The following is a 24,362-nucleotide window of genomic DNA, read 5'->3' on the forward strand; positions in this document are numbered from 1 at the left end:
GTCAAGCAAAGACTTGGCTGAAGCCAGTGAGCTTAGCATAAGTATTACCCTGGCCTGTCCACATTTCTTCACCAGACTAGACCCATGTGTAGGACTCTTCCAACACCAGGCACTGGTCACTGTTACAGATGCTTTCCTTAGACTCCAACAACAGGGTGCAAACTGGTGACAAATGCAATGTTGATATTTCTCCACCACAATGTGAGCAAAGACTTACTAATTCATATCATACAGATCATCAACTCACTATATCAGCTGTAGATTTCTATCAACCTATGTCTTTGGTCCTGTGTCTCATGCTGAGATGAGGAATTGAATTCACCCAGTGCACTACTGAAGACCTCCTTAAGTGATCCTGTGAGGGTTAGGCGTAAGGTAAGTACTTCTCTGCACAGGATGATTTTCACCCTAAGGCGTATGGAATCCGCCCACTGGCTCTGAACTGGAACAAGTCACAATTTCTGTATTCTAACCACAAACGCACGTGCTCTCATCTTTGCAGCTCATTTACATTTAGGAGCTCTGACCTATCATTTAGAATGGGGTGTCCATGTTGCCAAGCCTAGCGATGTTATCAGGAATCTCTCAAGGAGTTGAGGGCCATAAAGTCACAGATCCTGATTCTCTTCTCACGTGTATTACACTATTATGGGGAGTAGCTTCTGCTTTAGGGGCCAGTCCTGCCTCAATTAAGTCCATGCCAAAGTGGACTGGTATTTTCAAATGTGCCTAAAGGAATTTAGGTGCCCAAATCTCATTAATTTAAATGGGAGTTGGAAACCTAACTCCCTTAGTCGCCTTTGAAAATCCCAGCCTAAATCTCTGGAAGGGGAAGGGAGATAATTTCAGCAATTATTTTACCCCTGACTTAAATTTTATTCAGTCCTTAGCCCCGCAAATTCCCATTGTATTTACCGGGATGATGCCTGATATTGCTCAGTAATTTTCACACCCGTGTGGATGGCAAATGCTCTGAGCAGTTCAGGATTTCATGAGCACAATGACAGCCCGGTGGAACTGGATAGCTAAGCACTAGGGCTGAGATCCTCAAAGGTATAAAGGTGCTAAAGAGACAAACAGGTGCCTAGCAGGATCTTCAAAAGCACCTTGGTGTCTAACTTCCGTTGAAGTCCCTAGAATTCAAACTATACTACATTCAAGCACACTGGGGAGCCTTAGGGTAAAATTTCCTAAAGCACCTAGGTGACTTAGGAGCTTAAGTCTCATTGGCTCTTTAGTCAATTAGCTGCACTTGAAAATTTAACTGTCCTTCCTATTTTCAAAAGTGATTTAGGGCCAGATTAGTTGAGGTATTTAGGCACCTAGTGGGATTTTGAAAAGCACCTTGGTACCTAAAACATTGATTTCAAAGGATGTTAGGCAACTAGAAGGTTTGAAAATTCCACTAGGTGCCTAAATACTTTTAAAAATCTGGCCCTAGGGCTTGTCTATACAGAGAAGACACAGCAACTTAACTTCAATATGTTTATTTAGTCCACTGCAACTTTTGTGCCTTTGTGGACTCTTAGGTTGAAAACTGGTTATATCAGTTCAGTTTGCACCTGTAAATTGATATACATGAGGTTTAAACCAATATAATATCCACACACAAAGTTGCACTCTTTTAGCTAAATTGGTATAAAATCACACCTTTCATTATGTCAGTACAACTTTTTGTGTAGACTAGAGGCAAATATTTCAAAAGCACCAAAGTGTCTTAGAACCAGATTTTCAAAGGTGTCTAGTGGGATTTTCAAAGGCCTAGGCCCCTAAACCCCATTGAATTCAATTGGAGTTATGTGCTTAACCTGCATAGGTACTTCTGAAATTTCCGCTAGGTGCCTATCTGCCTATCTTCAGACGTCTGAATGTCTTTAGCCTCTGGTGCTTTATACTTCTGTATCTTAGACCACCTATTAGGTTGCCTAAATGTGGACGTAGTTGCCTAACTTTGGGCTGCCACTTAGGGCCAGATTTTAAAAAGTATTTAGTCACCTAGTGAGATTATTAAAAGGACAGAGGCACCTAACATCCACAGAAATCAATGAGTTGTAGGTTCCGAAGTGCTTCTGGAAATTTCAATAGGCATCTAAATACCTTGAGAAATCTGGCCTTTTGTCTTTTACAAATGGAGAAACTGAGGAACAAAGAACTTAAACAATTTCACAGTGGTCCATCAGCAAGTCAATGGAGACACAGAACCAAGCTCTCCTAACTTCCAGTGCTCTTCTTTAAACAAGGACACCGTCCTTACTAAGCCAGGGGGTTGGCACATTCTTGAGAAGACAGTGAAATTCTGTTGAGACCAAATCCCAAGAGCACTTCTGAGGAACATAAATTAGTCTTATTTCTAGGACTTGTTGAGTTGCCATACATGAACGAATCAGGTAAGGGAAAAAGACAGCAGGGTGATGACAAAATGCAATTTGATTCTAATCAATATAGAAATTTATGTACTTTTCTTACTTTGCCTATCTGTAAATTTTGAGTATTATCGATGGAAATACATTTTCATCAGTTTGTGTGTGTGTGGTGAAATCGACATTTACCAACATTCACCAATACAAATCTAATCCTTCCAAGCCTAGTCATGACGTCTGTTCCTTGGTTGTTAGAATTTGATCCTGGGCAAAATGTAAAATCAGTTTTCATGTTCGATACAAAGGGGGAGATTGTCAAAGGATTTTCAGTGGGAGTTGGGCCACAGAATTGCCCTCTTTGCCTCTGAAAATCTTCACCAAAGACAAAAATCATGGTCCTGGACTCAGAAGAAGACACATAAATAACCCCAGCGTTCCAAAGGTGTGTATTGGGAAGGGTAGCTGAGTTCTGAAATGAGCTGGAGAATGGAAAATGAGGGAGGATCTAGGAGAAAAGATTAGGAGTTCAAGTTTGGCAATGTTGTGCTGGAACTAGAGATTATGATTCTCTGCCTTGGAATATACCAATGTAAAATGTTCATCGTAGAGCCTTTGGGGAACAAAGACAAGTCCTGCCTGCCGCAGAGCACAGCAGAGATTCATGAAGGAGAAAATAGCAGAGGACAAGACTGACCCATTTACCTTAATATTAGAAGAAAGGAAATTTTCAGGGAAACTGGGATATTTTTCTTCCTATTCTTCTTCATGCTAAATTCCGTAGATCTGTTAAAATGGGATTTGCATATCAGTGATTCTCCAGAGTGCAAGTCAAGATCATCCCTTAAATATGGACATCCAGAATCAAGGGAAATTCTACGTGCCGTGTGTCCATAACCTAATGGAGTTCAATGGGTATTGGGTCCCAAATTCTCTTAAGCCCCTTTGAAAATCCCAGCTAACAGCATGGAGGGACTTTTGACAAGGAATAGCACTAGCTGAAGATTGAATGAACAATTAGTAGATCAAAAGTGCCATCAACATTTCCAGTGTCAATGGGAAAAATGATGAAATGATCAGGATCCCCTTCCCTTCCCTTGCCCTGTTTCTTGACAAACTCTAATTGTAAGTCGTAGCTGATTGAGGCCTAGGGAGATAGGGGAGGTGGTAATAATTATTCAAGCACTAGGATTCTGACTTGAACATTCAAGGAACATCCAATAATGCATTTTAACTGTTTAGCTCCATGAGCATCTCTTGTGACCTACAGAATTCAAGACTGGGGTAGAGATGGAAAACTGATTTGGTGTGTTGGTTTTCACCCTCTGAGTCCTGGATTTCCCTATTGCCGCTATTTGCATACAGAAGGAAGCGTCCCCTCCCATGGATGATGAGATTGTTTCTCATCAGGAGGACTGAGAAGAACAGAATTCAATACAAAGTATCAATTGTTTCTCCAGATGTTAGAAAATCTGTGGACCAAATGAATTTGGTCACTTTATGGGGTGGGGTAAAATTTTCAACAGCAGCTAAGGGCCAGATTTTTAAAGGTATTTAGGCACGTAGTGGGATTTTCAAAAGGCTCTAGGTGGCTAAAACCCACTCAAATCCACTAGTACCTCAGGAGGATGTTAAACAGAAGCTACTAAAGTTAGACATTTTTAAATCAGGAGATCCAGATAACCCACCCAGGAGTTTAAAAAATGCTAGCTGAGGAGCTCACTGGGCCTTTACTGTTGAAACGCTGGAAGAAAGCTCATGTTGTGCCAATATTGAAAAAGGGTAAATGGGAGGACCAAGGTAATTATAGGCCTGTCACCCTGATAGGCCTGCCAGGCAAGATAACGGAGTGGCTGATTGTGAGGTTATTGACATAAGCTGGGACCATATAGATCATTGTTGCAACCAAAGTCCTGTAGTGGCACCAAATCTTGTATAAAGGGAGTCAAATAAGGTGTCAAAGACAAGGTTATGGTTTGCTGGTGCTGATTATGCTGTCTATTTGTGTGTATTATTTTTGTAGTTAAAGTTATGAATATTGGCTCTATACTGTCTGTATTTCAAACTTATGCTCCGCTTCTCCGTGATACCCCAGACAAGTTGGTGTCAGCTCTGCCTAGCCTGCTTGATGGTCCATTAAGGACCACCAGATATACAATTGACCCATTGAGAGAAGGCAGACACGCCTTGGGACTCAGCAAGGTATGCAGGGACCTGCCTATGGACAGAACTCTGAGGTGTTTCTAGGCCACGTGTTGGACAGCTTGTCTTTGGCACAAAGAAAGACAGACCACATGGCAAGAGACTATAAAAAGCTGCTGCAGCTCCTCCATCTTGGCTTCAGTCCTGCTTCATCTCTCTGGAGGGACTTTGCTACACTGAAGCTTTGAACCAAGGACTGAAAGACCCATCCCAGCTGTGGATGTTCTCCAGAGACTTGATTTGAACCTGCAGTTTATTCTCTCACTGCTGCAAGCCTGAACCAAGAACTTTGCCATCACTGTATGTCATTGATTCCATTGACCAATTCTAGCTCTCGTCTATATCGTTTTCCTTTTATGAATAAACCTTTAGATTTTAGATTCTAAAGGATTGGCAACAGCGTGATTTGTGGGTCAGATCTGATTTGTATATTGACCTGAGTCTGGGGCTTGGTCCTTTGGGATCGAGAGAACCTTTTTTCTTTTACTGGGGTCTTGGTTTTCATCACCATTTGTCCCCATAACGAGTGGCACTGGTGGTGATACTGGGAAACTGGGGTGTCTAAGGGAATTGCTTGTGTGACTTGTGGTTAGCCAGTGGGGTAAAAGCAAAGTCTTCTCTGTCTGGCTGGTTTGGTTTGCCTTGGTGTGCACAGAAACCCCAGCCTTGGGCTGTAACTGCCCTGCTTGAAGCAATTTGTCCTGAATGGGCACTCTCCGTTGGGTCCCGCCAGAACCAGCATCATTACACTGATAAGGGACTCAATTAATAAAGAAATAAAGTAATATAATTAATGTCATTTAACATGGGTTTATGGTAAATAGATCCTGTCAAACTAACTTGGTATCATTTTTGATGACATTACAATTGTGATTGATAAAGGCAATAGTGCTGATATAATAGACTTCTCTATGGCATTTGACTTGGTACTGCCTGACGTTTTGACTAAACAACTAGAAGGATACAAAAATAACATGGCACACAATACATGGACTAAAAGCTGGCTCACGGTCAGGTCTCAAAATGTAATTGTAAAAGGGAATTGTCTTGGAACAGGTATGTTTCCAGTGGGGTCCAAGAGGGTTCTGTTCATATCCTAACGCTATTAAACATTTTTTACTGACATGGAAGATGACATAAACTCATCACTGATAAAGTTTGCAAATGACACAAAAATGAGGAAGTAGTTAATAATGAAGAGGACAGGGTTACAGAGCGATCTGGATCGCTTGGTAAGCTGGGCGCAAGCAAACAATATAATTTTACTATGGCTAAATGTGAATGTCTACATCTGGGAACAAAGCATGTAGGACATACTTGCAGGATGTGGAACTCTATTGTGGGAAACAGTGATTCTGAAAAAGATGTGGCGGTCATGGTAGATAATCAGCTGAACATGAGCTCCCAGTGTGATGCTGTGCCAAAAGGACTAATGCAATTCTTGGATGCATAAAGAGGAAAAAGACTACGTCCAGTTCTCATGTCAACAATTCAAAAAGGATGTTGATCAATTGGAGAGGGTTCAGAGAAGAGCCATGAGAATGATTAAAAGTTTAGGAAGCACGCCTTATAGTGACAGACGCAAGGAGCTCAATCTATTTAGCTTAACAAAAAGAAGGTTAATGGGTGAATTAACCACAGTCTATAAATTCCTTCATGGTCTCTTCAGTCTAGCATAGAAAGGGATAACACCATACAATGGCTGGAAGTTTAAGCTAGGCAAAATCAGACTGGAAATAAGGTGTACAGTGAGAATAATTAACTTTTGGAGCAATTTACTAACAGTCATGGTGGATTCTCCATCACTGAGAATTTTTCAATCAAGATTGGATGTTTTTCTAAAAGATCTGCTCTACAAATTATTTTGGAGAAGATCTATGTCCTGTGTTATACAGAAGGTCAGACTAGATGATCACAATGGTCCCTTCTGACTTTGGAATCTATGAATCAATGAGTTTAGGTGCCTTTTTTTTTTTTAAAATCCCACTACATGCCTAAATACCATTTAAAATCTGGCCCTGGGTGACTTGAGAGCCTACATCCAATTTTCAAAGGAGCTTTAATCTTTCAGAGCCAGATTTTCAAAAGTATGAAGATGTCTAAAGCTTCAGATAGATGCTTAGTGGGATTTTCAAAAACACCTAACCAGATTAGGTGCCTAACCTGCTTAAGCAATTTTGTCAGTCAGCACCGTTGACATCTAAACACTTTTGAAACTCTAGCTCTTAGGCTCCTAAGCAACTTACATGATTTTGTAATGGGATTTAGGCTTCTATATCATTTAAGCACTGTCATAAATATAAAGGGAAGGGTAACCACCTTTCTGTATACAGTGCTATAAAATCCCTCTTGGACAGAGGCAAAACCCTTTCACCTGTAAAGGGCTAAGAAGTTAAGATAACCTCGCTGGCACCTGACCAAAATGACCAATGAGGAGACAAGATACTTTCAAAGCTGGAGGGGGAGGAACAAAGGGTCTGTCTGTCTGTCTGTGTGATGCTTTTGCCAGGAACAGATCAGGAATGCAGCTCAGAACTCCTGTAAAAAGTTAGTCAGTAATCTAGCTAGAAATGCATTAGATTTCCTTTTGTTTAATGGCGGGTAAAATAGTCTGTGCTGAATGGAATGTATATTCCTGTTTTTGTGTCTTTTTGTAACTTAAGGCTTTGCCTAGAGGGATGCTCTATGTTTTGAATCTGATTACCCTGTAAGGTATTTACCATCCTGATTTTACAGAGGTGATTCTTTTACCTTTTCTTTCATTAAAATTCTTCTTTTAAGAACCTGATTGCTTTTTCTTTGTTCTTAAGATCCAAGGGTTTGGGTCTGTGTTCACCTGTACAAATTGGTGAGGATTTGATCAAGCCTTTCCCAGGAAAGGGGGTGTAGGGCTTGGGGGGATACTTTGGGGGAAGACGTCTCCAAGTGGGCTCTTTCCCTGTTCTTTGTGTAACACGCTTGGTGGTGGCAGCATAGGGTTCAAGGACAAGGCAAAGTTTGTACCTTGGGGAATTTTTTAACCTCAGCTGGTAAGAATAAGCTTAGAGGGTCTTTCATGCAGGTCCCCACATCTGTACCCTGGAGTTCAGAGTGGGGAAGGAATCTTGACAAGCACCCTTGAAAATTCTACCTGTGATGTCTAACAATCCATGTAACAAAGCTTCTCCTGAATTATGATCTCTTGTATCTTGACAGATGGAGCCTGTGACTGGAATAGAGAAGGAAATCTACTCCAGGATACAGGAATATATCCTTCTGGGCTTTCCCCGTAGTCAATATTTGCAGATCTCTCTTTCTGTGGTGTTTACCATGATGTATGTCCTGACAGTTGCAGAAAATGTTGCCATCCTAGTCCTAGTGAGGGCCAGCCATCAACTCCGCACCCCCATGTACTTCTTCCATACCTGCTACCAACCAGGTATGTTGGCAACAAGAAGAAAGCCAAGGAAAGTGTGGGCCCCTTACTGAATGAAGGAGGCAACCTAGTGACAGAGGATGTGGAAAAAGCTAATGTGCTCAATGCTTTTTTTGCCTCTGTCTTCACTAACAAGGACAGCTCCCAGACTGCTGCGCTGGGCATCGCAACATGGGGAGTAGATGGCCAGCCCTCTGTGGAGAAAGAGGTGGTTAGGGACTATTTAGAAAAGCTGGACGTGCACAAGTCCATGGGGCCGGACGAGTTGCATCCGAGAGTGCTACAGGAATTGGCGGATGTGATTGCAGAGCCATTGGCCATTATCTTTGAAAACTCGTGGCGAACGGGGGAAGTCCCGGATGACTGGAAAAAGGCTAATGTAGTGCCAATCTTTAAAAAAGGGAAGAAGGAGGATCCTGGGAACTACAGGCCAGTCAGCCTCACCTCAGTCCCTGGAAAAATCATGGAGCAGGTCCTCAAGGAATCAATCCTGAAGCACTTACACGAGAGGAAAGTGATCAGGAACAGTCAGCATGGATTCACCAAGGGAAGGTCATGCCTGACTAATCTAATCGCCTTCTATGATGAGATTACTGATTCTGTGGATGAAGGGAAAGCAGTGGATGTATTGTTTCTTGACTTTAGCAAAGCTTTTGACACGGTCTCCCACAGTATTCTTGTCAGCAAGTTAAAGAAGTATGGGCTGGATGAATGCACTATAAGGTGGGTAGAAAGTTGGCTAGATTGTCGGACTCAACGGGTAGTGATCAATGGCTCCATGTCTAGTTGGCAGCCGGTGTCAAGTGGAGTGCCCCAGGGGTCGGTCCTGGGGCCGGTTTTGTTCAATATCTTCATAAATGATCTGGAGGATGGTGTGGATTGCACTCTCAGCAAATTTGCGGATGATACTAAACTGGGAGGAGTGGTAGATACGCTGGAGGTCAGGGATAGGATACAGAGGGACCTAGACAAATTGGAGGATTGGGCCAAAAGAAACCTGATGAGGTTCAATAAGGATAAGTGCAGGGTCCTGCACTTAGGACGGAAGAACCCAATGCACCGCTACAGACTAGGGACAGAATGGCTAGGCAGCAGTTCTGCGGAAAAGGACCTAGGGGTGACAGTGGACGAGAAGCTGGGTATGAGTCAGCAGTGTGCCCTTGTTGCCAAGAAGGCCAATGGCATTTTGGGATGTATAAGTAGGGGCATAGCGAGCAGATCGAGGGACTTGATCTTTCCCCTCTATTCGACATTGGTGAGGCCTCATCTGGAATACTGTGTCCAGTTTTGGGCCCCACACTACAAGAAGGATGTGGAAAAATTGGAGAGAGTCCAGCGAAGGGCAACAAAAATGATTAGGGGTCTGGAACACATGACTTATGAGGAGAGGCTGAGGGAACTGGGATTGTTTAGTCTGCAGAAGAGAAGAATGAGGGGGGATTTGATAGCTGCTTTCAACTACCTGAGAGGTGGTTCCAGAGAGGATGGTTCTAGACTATTCTCAGTGGTAGAAGAGGACAGGACAAGGAGTAATGGTCTCAAGTTGCAGTGGGGGAGGTTTAGGTTGGATATTAGGAAAAACTTTTTCACTAGGAGGGTGGTGAAACACTGGAATGCGTTACCTAGGGAGGTGGTAGAATCTCCTTCCTTGGAAGTTTTTAAGGTCAGGCTTGACAAAGCCTTGGCTGGGATGATTTGATTGGGGATTGGTCCTGCTTTGAGCAGGGGGTCGGACTTGATGACCTCCTGAGGTCCCTTCCAACCCTTATATTCTATGATTCTATGATTCTCTCCTTGCTGGAGATATGATACACCACAGCCTGTGTTCCCAAGACCATTGCGATTTTCCTGGGGAAAAGCAGAACCATCCCCTTTAGTAGCTGCATCCTGCAGATGTACTTCATTTTCTCCCTGGGGGGCATGGAATATTTCCTCTTGTCTGTCATGGCCTATGACTGCTATCTGGCTATTTGCCACCCATTGCACTATAGCACCATCATGAACAGCACCTCTTGTCTGCTCAGCTGGCCCTTGGCTCCTGGGTGTGTAGTTTCCTGGCTATTTCTATTCCAGAATCTCTGATAGTTAGGTTGTCCTTCTGTGGCACTAATGTCATTACTCGTTTCTTCTGCAGCATAGATTCCTTAATCATTCTCTCCTGCACAGACATCTTTGTGATTGAGATGGCAGCTTTTATCATCTCGATCATCGTCATCCTGGGATTATGTTCAATAACTCTGGTCTCCTACATTTACATCCTCTCCACCATACTGAGAATCCCGTCAGCCCAAGGCCGGCAAAAGGCCTTTTCCACTTGCTCTTCCCCTCTCACTCTTGTGATTATATGGTACAGCTCCACCATCTTCCTGTATGTCAGGCCTTCCAGACAGAATGCCTTGGACATGAACAAGACTGTCAACACTTTGAATATTATTGTAACTCCACTGTTCAACCTCTTCATTGACAGTCTGAGAAACAAAGAGGTGAAGGAGGCTTTATGGAAGGTAATCAGTGGGACATGAAGTTGTTTTTGAATGGCTTAGATGTTACTGGGTCTGATTCTCAGCCTGTGCTCATGTTCCCTTTGGTAGTAACCGTCCTTGTTGTTCTTTTAATCCTGGTTCCAGTTTTACATTTACAACTTTTGTATTTGGGTAAAATGTTCAGAAGTGCCTAAGGGCCAGATTTGCAAAGGAATTTAGGCACCTAAAGATTCAGATAGGCCCCTAAACACCATGAAAGATGTGGTTTCTAGGAGCCTAATTTTTATTGAAAATCTACTGGACGTGAGCTCCTAAGGGCCATAGTTTTCAAAGATATTTTGGTGTCTAAAGATGCAGATAGTTTAGTGGGCTTTTCAAAAGCACTTCAGCAGATGAGACACCAAAATCCCATTGATTTCAGTGGTAGCTACAAATACTTTTGAAAATCTGTCCCTTAAAATCTCTCGAGAGGTCCCATTGGCATGAATGAACATCTTTCAACTGAATTAAATGGCCTTTAGATCAGGCCCTATGTAGACATTACTTTTAGCAATTCACATTTAGGCCCCCATCCTGAGATCCTTACTCAAGTGCTAAATTATATTATTTTGAGTCGTCCAGTTGACTCTAATGGGACTACTCACACTAGGAAAGAAAGCTTGTGCATAAAGCGTGTGCAGGATCAAGACCTTAGTGACTCAGAAGTTTGTCCTAAGTTTAAATTTGTAGCAACTCCAGAGTTTTCATTAGCCGTGATGTATGACTGGTTGGCCAACTCACACGACATTGTGTCTGTTCCCTGGTTCAATAGCTGAAAAATTATTAAACAGCAGACTAAAGAACAACATGCAGGAAATAAAGAATGATGAACAACCATGGTGGATTTTTTTTTTAATTAGTGAAGAATTTCAAAAAATCAAATTTATTTCCCTTTTTAAGTGTCCTAAGTTTGGGGGTCCTACATGTTGGTAAATGGAAACAATTCAATCATGTTTTTTATAAAGTTTTCCGTTTAAATGTTGTCAAAAATTGAAATGAAAAATTTAATTAAAAAAAGAAAAAAAATCACTAAATCAACACTTCTTTACAAAAATTTTCATTTTTGAAAATGGTCATTTTTAAACAAAAAGGAATTACAAGGGAGAAAGAAGTTCAATTAATGGTGATCAATATGTTTTCACAGAATGTTTTTTATCAAATGAACTTGATTTAACTGTGACATTTCTGATTGTTAAAGGCAAAGGTGTTGACGTAATAGACTTGCATTTTTCTAAAGGTTTGATTCAGGGTAACATCACACTATTTAAAAATAACACTACACAAAAACAATAGTAAATTGATTAAAAACTGGCTAACTGATAGTTCTCAAAACATAACTGTTGATGGGAACTGTTCATTTTAATGGGTGATAGATGCCTAGGTGCTTTTGAGAATCCCACTAGGTTCCTTAATACCTTTACATATCTTGCCCTTGATGCCTGACTTATTTGTATTTTTGTATATTTGTATCTAGACCAGTCTTATCATCAGAGTATAAATAAACTTTAACTTTTACCTTTGTATCCCCCTACCTTCTGGAAAGTGTTTTACTTATTAAGGCTGGGGATTTCAAAGGAGGTAAAGACATAGGCTGGGTTTACCAAAGGAACCTGAGAGAGTTTTAATAGAATTTTTGCACCTATGTCCCTTTGGCATCTTTGGAAGTCCCAGCCATAATTAGAGCTGTTTGGAATTTTCATTGTAGAGGAAATTCCAAATTTTGAAATTGATTTTTATCCCAAATCTGGATGAAAATTTAAAATGTGCTGATACAGACTAATACGGCTACCACTCTGAAACTTGTATTTAGCTGTGACATTCTGAACACCTGTCCCAGACCCGAAGAAGAGCTCTGTGTAAGCTTGGAAACTTGTCTCTCCCAACAACAGAAATTGGGCCAATACAAGATGTTACTTCACCCGTTGCTCGGAAAACCCCATCAAGGAGATGACATACGGACACGCCCAATAAAGGAGAAAACACTGACAGCACTGTCTACCCAAACACTCAGCATCTCCCCAGGCAGAGGAACCAGAATGGAGATGGGGCGGGGCAGGGGGCCATGGCCCCATCACTTTTAAAAGTGGGAGGGATATGTTCTCCCACTTTTTACTGGCCTTAAGGGTGAGCGATGGTGGGGAGGGGGCAGAGAGGAGCAAGCGTGGGGAAGGGCCTTGGGGGGAAGAGGTGGCATGAGGGTGGGTCCTCGGGGGAAGAGGCCGTATGGGGGAGGTCCTTGGTTCAGGTGTCGGTGGCCCCCCCACTTCTAGGGAGCTTCCAGTGCTCCTGTCCCCAGGCACTCCCACCTCATAAAGAAACAAATCAATCCACCAGTAAAAAAAACCAAAAAAAACCCCTAAAATAAAATTTAAAAAATCTGAGAAAGAAGCAAGAACCAAACAACTGCACTGATACCACAATCATATTTTTGACCCTGAGGGGAAGAACAAAAAAAGGAATGGAGTCTCTGGCTCCTCAGGGTCTACTAGGGGCTTTGCTATGGCTACTGATTTTATGTGGAAGGTGCTCAGCTAGCATGGTGATGGGTGACAGTGTGGAATCCTACAATAAATAGATAGATTAGATTAGATAGAACGAACTCCTGCAAATCCTTCTTACATGGGATTATGGTTGGCACCTGACACAGGGTAGGACTCTGCACTTAAATAGGTCCCCTGTCTCTTTGTCATGTGCTAAAATTAAGACTTCCAGACCCACCAGCCGTGCTCCCCCCCTCCCCCCCATCACTTCCAGACTCCCTATACAGCAAAAGACTTGTCCCATGCAGCAGGGCCTGTAGGTGAAAGGCAACAAAAATCAAAGGCCCCAGACTTCAGTCTTGATTTGTCTGAGTGATAGTCCTTCAGCAAAGTAACAGACACCTTTCTCAGGTAGGAGGAGAGCTGCCATGAACAAAGAGCGATAGACTGCTATTGAGCAAGCCTAGACTTCTGCAGTCACCATGTCAATATTTACGCAGATAGCAAAACACAGAGTTCATGATCTGATGCTGCCATATCCCACTCTGTCACACCAGCAAACAGACACCCAAAAGCCATCATACCCCAAGCAAACTTTTGACTCCCAAAAAGGAGAAGAACCAGAGACTCCATGAAGTCCACTGGGTACTTTCTAATGGCTACTGATTTTATGTGGAAGGTACTCAGATAACATGGTGAGGGGTGGCAGTATAAAAGCATGAGATAAAAATCTATCTATCTTACTTATACTGATATAAGCCTGGAAGAACTCCACTGACTGAGTGGAGTTAGTGTGGATTTACCACTATACATACGGCATTTTGCATAAAAAAATCACACACCATTTTCTTATGGGGACAGTAATGTCATCAGCTGATTGTATTTGCTAAAAAAACACAGATAAAACCATGTTCATCAGAGAAACGCAGACATTTTATTCTTGTTGAATAACCTCCACCCAGTCAGTTTCCCCAGGGAAGCTTTGATTTCCTTGTTCTTTATGCTGTAGATGATCGGATTCATCACTGGCGGCAGCACGGAATAGAGAACAGCCACCACGAGATCCAGAGCTGAGGGAGAGCTGGAGATGGGTTTCATGTAGGCAAAGACACCAGTGGAAAGAAACATGGAAATTACAATGAGGTGAGGAAGGCATGTGGAGAAGGTTTTATGTCGGCCCTGCTCAGAGGGGATTCTTAATACCGTGGTCAAGATCTGAACATATGTCACAATTATAAAAACAAAGCAACTTAGGGTTAAACACACACTAAATTCAATAACCCCAACTTCATTGAAGTATGAGTTAGAGCAGGCGAGCTTGAGTAGCTGGGGGATTTCACAGAAGAACTGATCCACCACGTTGCCTCCACAGAAGGTTATCGAAAACGTGTTCCCGGTATGCAATGAAGAATAGAGGATTACACTAATCCAGGCACTGGCTGCCATTTGGACACAAGCTCTCCTGTTCATTATAGTCTCATAGTGCAGTGGTTTGCAGATGGCGATGTATCGATCGTAAGCCATGATGGTGAGTAAGGCGAAGTCGGCTTCAGCAAAGAAGATGAGGAAAAAGACTTGGGCGACACATCCAGAATAAGAAATCAATCTGGTGTTCATAAGGGAATTGGCCATAGATTTGGGGATGGTGACAGAGATGGAGCCGAGGTCTAGGATGGACAAACTCATCAGGAAGAAGTACATGGGGGTGTGAAGCTGGTGGTCAAGAGCTATGGCTGTGATGATGAGAAGATTCCCTGTCAGGGCTGCCAGGTAAAGCACTAGAAACACCATGAAGTGCAAAATCTGCAGCTCTCGAACATCAGAGAATCCCAGGAGAAGGAACTCGGTCACGGTGGTTTGGTTGGACATTTTCTTTCTTAGTTCATCGTGTGATGGCTGTGGAGGGAAGGACAAGAGCAATGGTCAGGGTTATAGTGAGAGAGGGAATGACTCTGATTCCCCTCTCCATGATATCTCATGATGTGAATGTCAAAGGTGCACAGCACTTGTCACTTCCATTGACTGGAGTAGTGAGGGCTCCTCACCTCTCACAACCAGAGCACTACTCTGGTGCGTTATCACAGGAATGTAAATTGGCATCGCTCCCTTAAAGTCACTGGAGCTGGGTCAGTTTACACCATCTGAGGATCTGGCCCAAGATGTGGCTTGATCAAATGCAGGATGAAAGATGGAACAAAGTACAAACCAAATCCAACAATCTGAGCCAAAATTATGCCCCTATTGCCACAGACAGCAGGCTCACAACTTGGCCAACTCAACTACTAAAATGCCAGCACAGTCTGATTCCCACTTAACTGAGAAATACAGCACAGAATCACCCAGCTTCCCGCATAGCAGCTTTTCTCTGATGATTCCACCCCAACATCCCACATACCGCCTGATGCCTACTTACACGTTGATTTATGGCACCAGATCCCAGCTGCACTCCCATTGCTGGGTGATGGTGGGCTGGTCGCATCGCTCAGTTGCTGCTAGGTTGTGTGGTTCCCCTCTGTGACTTTATTTCTGTGCTGTGTGAGTCAGGAGACTTCGGTTCTAGTCTTGCCTCTGTCACTTTGTGACCATGGAGCAGCCACTGCTGCCTCCCTTTCCTCCCCTTCCCTTTGTCTGTCTCGTGTACTTTGAATGTGAACTCTTCCGGGGATGGATTGTGTCTTCCTATGTGCATGTTCTGTGCATATGTTGACAGTATTTTTGTTTAGCAGGCAGCAGTGTGGGACAGAGGCTATGATGGTAGAAGTGGAGATCTGGGTTCTAGTTCCATCAACCTCCTGCCTGTCCTTGGGTAGGATAAAGAGAGTCAGGCTTTGTCTGGGAGCTTCGACTCTCAGGGCTTTAGTTTAGAGAGGTTAGTATGTTTAAAACACATTCTCTGGGCGACCAACTTTGCTACTTACTCAGTTTTACCATTCTGCAGCTACCCCTTTGAAACAGACAAACACGGTTGCAATAGAAGGAATGGGGTTGGAAAATATGGTGTTATTGGACAATATTCATGTTCCCCACTGTGGCAAAAAGCTAAGTTTCCAGGTAGGAGTAGTCAGACAATTTCTACTTTATTTCAAAGGAAAATTCAGTTTTCAGTTGGATATATTTTCATGGAAAGTCTCTGATATCCATAAAAATGAAAACTTTTTTTGATTATGCCTAAAAATTTTCAGGTTCCAACAGTTTTCGGCTGAAACTGTTTGGTTCTCACAACCTCAATGAAAAGTCAATTTTTTCTGGTGGAAAAAAAAATCTGATCATCTCTAGATATCTGCATAATTTGATAGTAAATGTCTTAAAGAGTTCTAATTGCAATTCATATTTCTGATATTAAATTTGCCCCATATATTAATACTCTAACATATTTAATTGAAATAGAAAACTTACTTTGTTGGTCTTTATTCCAATTTGCGATGCATTTGATCCGCCTGTGTTAGGAATCATTGGTCATTATCTATCCATCTATCTATCTATCTATTCACCCACTGCCAGGATTGTTTGGTTCTCTCTCTCTCTCTCTCTCTCATGCCCCCATCACTGTAGTATCCACCAGCTGTTGTCGCATCCCTTCGCTGGATGTCCTGAGTTGCAGGGGTCTCTCTGCAGTTCCTAGTACAGATGGGCGCTCCCTGCTTCCCTCCTAGGGCAGGCTTGGGTGAAAAGTGATGGACTAAATGGGATCAGGGACTGAAAGACAGTCCCAGCTCTCGAGCTGATCCTGGTTTGTGCCGGCTTCAAACAAGGTCACAGCCCAAGATATCCCTGCTCTGGGGCTAAATAGTTGAATCTGGTCTCCAGGGCTGTGAGCCCAGCTCTGCTCTCACCTCAGGAGCAAACCATCCTGACAACCTGCCCTAGTTGACCCTAACCCCCCAGAGGCGGAACAGCACCTGCCCTGCATCTCACATGATGACAGCATCTCTTGAAGGACCTTTAGCTAAAAACAAGGCAGGGCTGGATCACAAAGGGGGTCCCCACAGGATGGCAACATAAAACATATATTTGTAGCACAGACATGGGATCTACAATAGCTAAGAGCCTCTTGGCACCAGAGTCTCAGTTGGGCTGGAATAGCCTGTTCCTTCATTAACTCCACATAGTCACCTCTAGGGGAGCAGAGATGTTTTTTTCCTGCATTGCACCAGCAGCTCTTGGGATGCAGCCACCAGAGGAACCCACAGCTCAGGCTGCCCTGGCTGCTTGAAGTTCCTCACTAAGAGACAAACACTAAAAACTAAGGACCAGGTCCTGAGCTGGCGTAAATTGATACACTTCCACTGACTTCAGAGTAGTGAGGGCTATTTACACCACTTGGGGATCTGACTCATTGACTTCCAGGGAGCTACATCCATTTACACCATCTGGGGATCTGGCCCATGATGCAGTTTCCAACCCATATCCTTTGCCTGTGAAACTGAACCAACGAAGAGTCAAACATTCGTAACCAGTCTTCTCTTTCCTAGCTCTTTGTCCACTGGGATGAATGGTATATTCATGAAGTATAACTTGTAAGGGTGACAGAGCGATTCATTCCCACTTGGGACAGAACTGGGGACAGTGTTGTGGAGATTTTCTGCATCTGATCTTCAACTTTTATTGGGATGAATAGCCCAGGTCTTTTCTTTCTTTCTTTCTTTCTTTCTTTCTTTCTTTCTTTCTTTCTTTCTTTCTTTCTTTCTTTCTTTCTCAGTAGTAACATTGTTTTCCTTCCGGCAGACAACATTAAAATAAAAGGCTCCTTTGGCTGCAGATGCACTGTTTAAAAATGTGTAATTTACACGAGACATTCATGTCAGAGAAACTGATGAAATACAGAGAGCCAGAGAGTAGAAATCAGCCCTCGACCTGTTGGAATCAATGGTTCCGATCCTCAGCAAGTTCAAATCAGGGTAGCTCCACTGGAGTGAATGGGTCAGTGCCCCAGTTTCTGTAAATCAGCTGTAGCTGCCTTGGACTCAAAGGGTCCAGATCCCCAAATAGCTGTTGTGTAAATCAGCCCCAGCCCCACTGAAGTCAATTAGACCAGTTCCTCAGCCAATGTAAATTGGCAGAGTGCTATGGAACTCGGCCAGGTTACATGAGCTAAATATCTGTGCCATGATGTTGAGTTTTTTCTTTGTTCCTGTCTCTGAGATTCTCATTGCTGAACATCACAATCCCATCTCAATGCTCCTGGAATATTCCAATAGCAGGGTTCATAGAAACCTGCAAGATGGGTACCCAACCAGTACATGAACTGATGAATATTATTACCATCACAGCAACGCCCTTCTAGTTAAGGTTGCACCATGACTTCTGTTTAAAGGTCCTCCTTTCTTCAAAAAAAAAAAAAAAAGAAAAGAAAAAACAGAAGACGAGCTTAGTCAGATTCTTTTGAAATGTAATGTGCCTTAGGAGGGTGCAGGGTAGGATTAGTGACCTAAATGTGGCGTCATTCGAGCGAAGAGTTGTGGAGATATGAGCCCAGTTACAAGTTTCTAGGTTTTGTTTATTTTGCTCAAAATGAGAGATCAAACTATTGATGTGATGCAGGTCAAAATGGTTTCAATCTGTCTCATTTTACCCAAGGTAGTGCATGGCCCCCACTAAATCTTGGGGGACCCAAAATGAGAATGGAATTTAAGAAAGTCTGCGTGTTTTATTGTGCGCTTGTGCCAATACAGAAGGAGGGCTAGAGGATTTCCATTCCCGCCATTTTGTATGGTTTAAAGCTCAGTTTTTGGAAGTGCACTAGAAGTTGAATGGTTACTCGGATAGCTTTGAAATTTGGGTGCCTCAGGCAGGCCTGGGGTAGCATTCGAGTTCCAAATTTGTTGTCATTTGACCAAGGGCTTCTGGAGTTATAAGCCCCTCCATAACTTCCAGTTTCCTTCTGCTGCCTTGTATTGTTAAACTGCGAGGTACTAATGACGGGATCAATCACAGACCTCATTGAGATTGACGGCTGTGAATTCATCCTTCAATTAACATAACTAACAATAAGTTAACCAAAAGCCCCCACCTTAAGCTTTGTCTACACTACCAATTTTGTCTCTCGGGATGTGAAAAAACCACCCCGACTGACAAAAGTTTGACCGACCCAAGCGATAAAGGAAGAAAGATCCGAAGGGTAGACATGGCGGTAAAGGTAAAAGCTGTAAGGTCTATATTGTTGACATGGCCTAACTCCATTGAGTTACTCACTGGGTGAGTAAGAGGAGAAACAGCTCCATTTCCTCGACTAGAGTTACTCTTTATTTAAAAAGAAAAGGAGTACTTTTGGCACCTTAGAGACTAACCAATTTATTTGAGCATAAGCTTTCGTGAGCTACAGCTCACTTCATCGGATGCATACTGTGGAAAGTGTAGCAGATCTTTTTATACACACAAAGCATGAAAAAATACCTCCCCCCACCCCACTCTCCTGCTGGTAATAGCTTATCTAAAGTGATCACTCTCCTTACAATGTGTATGATAATCAAGCTGGGCCATTTCCAGCACAAATCCAGGTTTTCTCACCCCCCCCCCCCACAAACCCACTCTCCTGCTGGTAATAGTTTATCTAAAGTGACCACTCTCCTTACAATGTGTATGATAATCAAGGTGGGCCATTTCCAGCACAAATCCAGGGTTTAACAAGAACGTCTGAGGGGTGGGGGTTAGGAAAAAACAAGGGGAAATAGGTTACCTTGCATAATGACTTAGCCACTCCCAGTCTCTATTCAAGCCTAAGTTAATTGTATCCAATTTGCAAATGAATTCCAATTCAACAGTTTCTTGCTGGAGTCTGGATTTGAAGTTTTTTTGTTGTAATATCGCAACTTTCATGTCTGTAATCGCGTGACCAGAGAGATTGAAGTGTTCTCCGTCTGGTTTATGAATGTTATAATTCTTGACATCTGATTTGTGTCCATTTATTCTTTTACGTAGAGACTGTCCAGTTTGACCAGTGTACATGGCAGAGGGGCATTGCTGGCACATGATGGCATATATCACATTGGTGGATGTGCAGGTGAACAAGCCTCTGTTAGTGTGGCTGATGTTATTAGGCCCTGTGATGGTGTCCCCTGAATAGATATGTGGACACAGTTGGCAACGGGCTTTGTTGCAAGGATAGGTTCCTGGGTTAGTGGTTCTGTTGTGTGGTTTGTGGTTGCTGATGAGTATTTGCTTCAGGTTGGGGGGCTGTCTGTAGGCAAGGACTGGCCTGTCTCCCAAGATTTGTGAGAGTGTTGGGTCATCCTTCAGGATAGGTTGTAAATCCTTAATAATGCGTTGGAGGGGTTTTAGTTGGGGGCTGAAGGTGACGGCTAGTGGCGTTCTGTTATTTTCTTTGTTAGGCCTGTCCTGTAGTAGGTGACTTCTGGGAACCCTTCTGGCTCTGTCAATCTGTTTCTTCACTTTCGCAGGTGGGTATTGTAGTTGTAAGAATGCTTGATAGAGATCTTGTAGGTGTTTGTCTCTGTCTGAGGGCTTGGAGCAAATGCGGTTGTATCGCAGAGCTTGGCTGTAGACAATGGATCGTGTGGTGTGGTCAGGGTGAAAACTGGAGGCATGTAGGTAGGAATAGCGGTCAATAGGTTTCCGGTATAGGGTGGTGTTTATGTGACCATCATTTATTAGCACTGTAGTGTCCAGGAAGTGGATCTCTTGTGTGGACTGGTCCAGGCTGAGGTTGATGGTGGGATGGAAATTGTTGAAATCATGGTGGAATTCCTCAAGGGCTTCTTTTCCATGGGTCCAGATGATGAAGATGTCATCAATATAGCACAAGTAGAGTAGGGGCGTTAGGGGATGAGAGCTGAGGAAGCGTTGTTCTAAGTCAGCCATAAAAATGTTGGCATACTGTGGGGCCATGAGGGTACCCATAGCAGTATCACTGATCTGAAGGTATACATTGTCCCCAAATGTAAAATAGTTATGGGTAAGGACAAAGTCACAAAGTTCAGCCACCAGGTTAGCCGTGACATTATCAGGGATAGTGTTCTTGACGGCTTGTAGTCCATCTTTGTGTGGAATGTTGGTGTAGAGGGCTTCTACATCCATAGCGGCCAGGATGGTGTTATCAGGCAGATCACCGATGGATTTTAGTTTCCTCAAGAAGTCAGTGGTGTCTCGAAGGTAGCTGGGAGTGCTGGTAGCGTAGGGCCTGAGGAGGGAGTCTACATAGCCAGACAATTCTGCTGTCAGGGTGCCAACGCCTGAGATGATGGGGCGCCCAGGATTTCCAGGTTTATGGATCTTGGGTAGTAGATAGAATATCCCAGGTCAGGGTTCCAGGAGTGTGTCTGTGCGGATTTGATCTTGTGCTTTTTCAGGGAGTTTCTTGAGCAAATGCTGTAGTTTCTTTTGGTAACTCTCAGTGGGATCAGAGGGTAATGCCCTGTAGAAAGTGGTGTTGGACAGCTGCCGAGCAGCCTCTTGTTCATATTCCGACCTATTCATGATGACAACAGCACCTCCTTTTTGATTATGATGTCAGAGTTGTTTCTGAGGCTGTGGATGGCATTGTGTTCTGCACGGCTGAGGTTGTGGGGCAAGTGATGCTGCTTTTCCACAATTTCAGCCCATGCACGTCGGCGGAAGCACTCTATGTAGAAGTCCAGTCTGCTGTTTCGACCTTCAGGAGGAGTCCACCTAGAATCCTTCTTTTTGTAGTGTTGGTAGGGAGGTCTCTGTGGATTAGTATGTTGTTCAGAGGTATGTTGGAAATATTCCTTGAGTCGGAGACGTCGAAAATAGAATTCTAGGTCACCACAGAACGGTATCATGTTCGTGGGGGTGGAGGGGCAGAAGGAGAGGCCCCGAGATAGGACAGATTCTTCTGCTGGGCTAAGAGTATAGTTGGATAGGTTAACAATATTGCTGGGTGGGTTGAGGGAACCATTGCTGTGTCCCCTCGTGGCATGTAGTAGTTTAGAAAGTTTAGTGTCCTTTTTCTTTTGTAGAGAAGCAAAGTGTGTGTTGTAAATGGCTTGTCTAGTTTTAGTAAAGTCCAGCCACGAGGAAGTTTGTGTGGAAGGTTGGTTTTTTATGAGAGTATCCATTTTTGAGAGCTCATTCTGCATTTAGCCGTATGGAGTGGAAATCTATCAACTGCATGAAAAAACTTGTACAGATACAGACAGACATCATCTTCCTTTCCAAATGCAAACAGATGGACATCGTACCAAAAGGACTGAGGGTAAAAAATCCATTACAATCTACATACCACACAGACTATGCTGACAGCTTGTGCCACAAGCTCTCAAAGAAACTGCGGAACCACCTGATCAACATCCTCTACAGCAAACAGGGAAAGATTAAGAATGAGCTCTCAAAACTGGATACTCTCATAAAAAACCAACCTTCCACACAAACTTCCTCATGGCTGGACTTTACTAAAACTAGACAAGCCATTTACAACACACACTTTGCTTAGAGACCTTAGTCTCTAAGGTGCCACAAGTACTCCTTTTCTTTTTGCGAATACAGACTAAGATGGCTGCTACTCTGAAACCACTCTTTATTTACACCTGGCTGAGGGCGAGAAGAATGAGTCTCACTGAGTCCAGTGGAATCACTCCTGGTTTGCATGGGGGGAGTGTATCCGCACCAATGACCAGTGTGGGAACACACAGGGATGCCATTAACGTCTCTCTGTTTGAACTGGGGTAAGTCAGCTTGGAAGCCCCAGCCCTTGTTTGTAGCTCTCGCTGTTCCTAACTGTGCAGCCCTGGACTAGATCACTTCATTTCCTTCCCCACCTACATTTCCATCCATACAAATGTCCTTTGCTTGATGTGGCCACCTCTCCATGGAATGGGGGAAAATGAAACAAAAACCTGTGAAGTGAAGAAATTTCCTTGGAGAAATTTGCTCTAATGAACACACGGCGCGCACCTCTATGATCAACCCCTGGAAATGCTGAAGGCAGTGGGAGCATTGCTAGTGACTGCAATGGGATCAGGACCAGGCCTTCCCTGCTATGTAAGAGCTGAGGGTTGTGTGGCTGACAGAAGAAGACTATTTCTATCAGGAAATTGCAAATTAATTTGAGATGGGCCCAGATCAAACACTGGGCTCTTTCTTGGGATCCTCACCTCCCCAACTCTCAGGCGAGGGGGCTTAAGATCTGAGGTTCTGGTTCCACACTAAAGCCCATCCCTGCAGAACCCACCTTCACTTTGACTGGCAACAATTGGCTCCTTTGATGGCTATCGCAATCTCCATGGAGAGATCATGTAGCGAAGGGGACTGGGAGCCCGATCTACCCTCTCCCATTTTGAAATGATCTCTTCAGGTCTGGGCTGGCCCATGGTCTCTGCTGAGGCTGCTCACAGGGGATTAACGCGTTCTAGTTTGGATGGATGAGATGTTTTGTGGGTGCTTTCATGACGTGTCTAAGGAGATGAGGCACAAAACCAATTTTTCACAGCTCTCAGAAGGGGAGGATACTGGGGCACTGCTCACTGGGGCTGGGTTGAATAGGTGACCTAGACATGAAAGCAGCCGCTTCATCAGTTATCTCCCAAGCCAGCATGTCCCATCCTGCGCCAAGATGGCTATAGCATTCATGTGGACATGGGATGTGAACAGAGACCTCCTCTCCTTTCATATGTCCAGTGCTGGAAGCGAAGACCAGGGACTGTCCTGCTCTCTAAAGATGGCTTTTCTGGGAACAGAGAGACAAGGTGGGTGAGGTAATATCTAGTGAGTAGAAAACAGCTCAACAGAATGGGCACCATGTATCCCGGGTACTAATTGCTGATTTCCATGGAGAGGCCCCAGGAATGGGCTTGGCCCTCTGGGGGGACCTGTAACCGACTCTGCAGCATCCTGTGTAATTAGAGCAGAAGCAAGGGGGTGTGGGTGCTGCAGAATTGGGAACAATACAGTGGACACTTGCTCCAGGATGTGAGCTATGACAGGGATTTTCAGAGTGGTTTCATGGAAACAGGTGCCCAATGCCCATTGTCTGCACAATGGGAGTTAGATGCTTAACTCTCTCAGGGTATGTCTACACTACGAAATAAGGTCGATTTTATAGAAGTCAATTTTTAGAAACTGATTTTATTCAGTCGATCACGTATATCCACACTAAGCGCATTAAGTCGGCGGAGTGCGTCCTCAATACTGTGGCTTGCGTCGACTTACAGAGCAGTGCACTGTGAGTAGCTATCCCACAGTTCCCGCAGTCTCCGCTGCCCATTGGAATTCTGGGTTAAGCTCCCAATGCCTGATGGGGCAAAAACATTGTCTCACGTGATTCTGGGTACATGTCGTCAGGACCCCTCCCTCCCTCCGTCCCTCCTTCTGTGATAGCAACGGCAGAGAATCGTTTCACGCCTTTTTTCCTCGGTTACCCATGCAGACGCCATACCACGGCAAGCCTGGAGCCCGCTCAGCTCACCGTACG

At 43.7% G+C, this 24,362-nt stretch overlaps 1 protein-coding gene and 1 pseudogene across 1 annotated transcript; one reads left to right on the plus strand and one right to left on the minus strand.

Annotated features, from left to right (window-relative positions):
• Positions 1-7,802: 7,802 nt before the first annotated feature.
• On the plus strand, positions 7,803-10,496 carry LOC102935879 (annotated as a pseudogene).
• Positions 10,497-13,891: 3,395 nt separating this feature from the next.
• LOC119567724 (olfactory receptor 14A16-like) lies at positions 13,892-14,860 on the minus strand. The gene has a single exon (XM_037914958.2). It carries the CDS (start codon positions 14,843-14,845, stop codon positions 13,892-13,894), a length of 954 nt encoding a protein of 317 aa, XP_037770886.1. The 5' UTR covers positions 14,846-14,860.
• Positions 14,861-24,362: the final 9,502 nt, after the last annotated feature.

Source organism: Chelonia mydas, chromosome 14 (assembly GCF_015237465.2).
Source record: "Chelonia mydas isolate rCheMyd1 chromosome 14, rCheMyd1.pri.v2, whole genome shotgun sequence".
In the NCBI taxonomy this organism is placed as follows: Eukaryota; Metazoa; Chordata; order Testudines; family Cheloniidae; genus Chelonia; species Chelonia mydas.